Genomic DNA, 3,858 nt, shown 5'->3' on the forward strand with positions numbered 1-3,858 from the left:
GACCGCAGTAAATTGGCTGCTCTCATGCAGGTGAGAAAACCTGGAGGAATATCAGATTCGTTTCAGATGAAGAGAACCCTGTCCTAATAAAATCAAGATCCTAATGCCAGCCAAGAATATATATATATATATATATATATATATATATATTGCAACTTCTCCCCATACGGGCAAGTCTGCGTGTAAACGGCGGAGGGAAAGAGATCCGGTTATAAATGAAAAAGGGAGAAAAAAACCAACTAAGAATTTTATATGCTTAATCATTCATGATTTTATTAACTAGTAAAATTATCAAGGCATACCAATGGTCCTCCATTCATAATAACCAAAAGGCAACATGAAAACGAAAATGACAAGAACGTTTTGGAGAAGGTCAATTACAAGAACACAATCAGCATCCTAAAAGTTTAATCCACAGACCAAGCTCCCTGGCTAAACCAAAGTGGAACAATACTGTTCATTCATTCTTTCTAGAATCTTTAAGCTGTCCTCTCTTTCGAATCCTAAGGCAAAAACCTAGTCGCCAGGAATCAACAGCTGATTCTGGCAACAATTGTATCAAACCCCAAAGAAGGGAATGTGGCCAGTAAGGTGTGCAGCGAGGTTCATAGCCTATAGCATGCAGACCTGCCCGGGCATAACTGTCTGCTGAAGGAACCCAAAAGGAAGATCTCTTTATTGATGCCATCTTTGTTGCAACGTAAAGGGGAACCTGCATCAAGAAATCCCTTGGTTGATCGAAGAAGCATAAAACAAAGGAAAAAAGTGTGTGTGTGTGTGTTATCCACTCTGGCAACACAGTTCTGATGCTCAAACCAAACCTGATAATAAGCACAACATGTTCACCATCCTGTGTGAATAAGATCTGAAAATTATACTGAAGATATTTATGCAAATCAAGAGACTAAAACTCAGGATGTCGGACCTCCATCTCTCTTGATAAGCACAAAAGGAAAAACTTCTATTTACAAGATGAGTGGTATAATCGGGAAGAAGGACACACAGTTCACAAACAACAGATAGGCAAGGCTTGGTGATTCAAATACTCAAAGCTAAAGCCTTATCAGTTATCAAAGTCACAGCTTTAGGAATGGTTTGCAAGACAGGTAGCTCTGTTGCATATGAGGTAGCTGCACCATTGATTTTACTAGCCTAAATGACATCTATTTGGTTAATTTCTCCAACAAGCATTTAGGTGTGGGTTTTTCCGTATGCTTCAGTGTTTATGATTCTTCCCACTGGAGCTGTCAATGTTACATCGCCTTTATATTTCTTTACCTTGTCACTTACCAGCTTGAAGTTATAAAACATGTATTCAATTAGCAGCAAGTTCTAGTATCATCTCAAATCTAAAACTCTATATTATCTATGCTTCTCTCACTAATCATACTAGCCAATTCAGACACGAGTAAGAGAACCAAAAGAAGGAAAAAGATGATGAGCATTATTGGATAAAAAATACAATTAGCATGTTATAGTGCATTTCACCAAATATAACACAAACACATATGATGCTCACTGTGATATCCACGGCTTTATTGATTGTAGTAGATTGCCTTGTTAAAAACTGTACAAGTTCATCACTTCATCTTATGCTGGTTATGATAGGTAAATTATTTAGGTTTGTAACACTTGAGGATTTGGTAGGGCCAACTAACACTTAGAGACAGAAGAAAGTTGTTAAAACCATTAAGTGCACGAAAGCTTCCTGTGTTTATCAATAAATCTGTTATGAAAACGAAAGAAACATAGCCTCTACCTAACAAAATATATTAGCAAATTCAGTCATGAACTTTCTTGCTGACTGAATAAATCACTTGCTTGCATAGAAGAAATAAGATACATCCTATCCAGATTTCTAATAAGCAAATCATAATTTATTATATTGAGTGTCCTCTGTTATTGAAAAAACATCTGTTGGGGTAACGACAGACCATACATAAAATCATTTCCCAATCATGGCCAGTAGCTTATAGCACTGGACATGCAGCTATTCCATATCTATCAATTCATGTTTCTGAGTTTAATAATTACTTTAAATGGCGAAATACAGATAAAGATTACTTTTTCTCATTGCCTTTAACAAAGAGCAGAACTCTGATTAACGCAACTAGAAAGAAAATCTCACCACCATCTATGGTTGAAAGTTTACTCAAATACTGTATCTATATTCGAAATTCCAGATGCGAAAATCATATAAGCAAACTCATTATGACATAGTCACAGTTTGACCAGAACATCAACATAAACTAAATCTATCACATAAAGATCAGGATAAGTATTGAAAGTAACAGAGTAGTGTAGAATGAAGAAGCACGGTACCTGACACTGCACATCAATCCCACTTTTCTTGTATTCAACATAAAGGCACCTTGAGAATTGATCGATGTACCTGATAACATACACAAAATAAATAAATAAATAAACTAACTAACATGAATCTGCTGCAAATCTCCAGGAATTAAAACCTTACAAGTAAATCACTAGGACATCAAAAAAAAGGTCTTACGCTTTAGTAGCAGCATAAACAGCATAAAGAGGATCAGAAGGGATTACAATGGCAGCTCCAGAACCAATATTAACAATAGCACCTTTCTTCCTCTTCAACATCCCAGGCAGAACAGCTTGTGTAACTTTAGTAGTACCTTCAACATTCACTCTAATCAAATGCTTCAACAGCTCCTCGTCAACCTCATGAAAGAACCTGGCATAAGGATAAGAAACCCCGACATTATTAATCAAGATACCAACATCCAGTCCTTCAACAGTCTCCTTAATCTTTTGAACACCCTCGTCAATATCGCCACTGAAATCAACAACAACGTTCTTGATTTGTACATTACTGTATTTGGCTTGAATTGAAGTCGAAACATCTTTGAGTTTATCGGGATTTCTGCCCACCAGGATTAAATTGAGACCCTTTCGAGCCAATTGGAAAGCGAATCCTTTGCCAATACCGTCAGTGGGTCCAGTAACGAGAGCCCATGATCCGTATTTCTTGAGATTCTTGGCAGGTCTAAGGAAACTAACGTAGACCCATTTGAGAGAAGCGAAAAGGAACTTCAGAAATGAAAGAGAACCCAGAGTGAAGAGCACAAGAAGCCATGAAGGCTGAGACTTGAGTTCGTCAACGAAACAGAGACTCATCTTTTAGTTTTTGTTTTGGATCTGAGAAGCGGGTCTTGATGAAGACTTAAAAAATGCTATGAAGAAGGGAAAAGCTAAGCTTCTGCTAATATTAATAGTGTAGAGAGTGAAGATTACAAGGACAGCACAGGATAGGGAGAGTGAGGAAAATCAAATGGGAGATATAGGGTTAGGCGAAAGCAGGTAGAAGGACAGCGGACTATTTAATGAAATTTGATGGAGAGATAAAGAAGGATAGAGAAGTGGCCATGGAGTGGTGAGGTAGATGATCTGAAAACCACCGCATTTATCTACTATACGTCGACAGCGAAGACAGTTTAGTCTGAATAACATTTATAATAAGAATATTAAAGTCTTTTTTTAAAAAAAAAAAAAAAATTCCGTTAACAATATTCACCAATTAAAAATTTCCGTTAACAATATTCACCAATTAACAATATTCACCAATTACAACAGTAATCCACAATGCTTTTTTTTTTTTTTTTTTTTTTTTTTTGCATTTTGTCATTTTTTTTTCAACTTTCCCTCTTTCTTTTTTTGTTTTTTTTTCTCTTTTTTTTTTTCGAAATTGCTTTCCTTTTTTTTTTTTCCAACTTTGCTTTTTTCTTTTTTTCTTTTTTTCCATTTAATTTTCTTTTAAAATGTTTTCTTTATTGATTTTACTTTTTAAATATTGAACTGGTTAAAAATTCTGCTTTGTAATTTTTTTCC

General features: G+C 35.6%; 1 protein-coding gene across 1 annotated transcript; it reads right to left on the reverse strand.

Annotated features, from left to right (window-relative positions):
• Positions 1–288: 288 nt before the first annotated feature.
• LOC118033499 (very-long-chain 3-oxoacyl-CoA reductase 1) lies at positions 289–3,463 on the reverse strand. The gene is made up of 3 exons (XM_035038505.2): positions 2,510–3,463; positions 2,323–2,392; positions 289–712 (listed from the first exon to the last, which is right to left on the reverse strand). The coding sequence occupies exons 1-3, from the start codon at positions 3,145–3,147 to the stop codon at positions 458–460; spliced, it is 963 nt and encodes a 320-aa protein (XP_034894396.1). The 5' UTR covers positions 3,148–3,463; the 3' UTR covers positions 289–457.
• Positions 3,464–3,858: the final 395 nt, after the last annotated feature.

Source organism: Populus alba, chromosome 10 (assembly GCF_005239225.2).
Source record: "Populus alba chromosome 10, ASM523922v2, whole genome shotgun sequence".
Taxonomy (NCBI): Eukaryota; Viridiplantae; Streptophyta; class Magnoliopsida; order Malpighiales; family Salicaceae; genus Populus; species Populus alba.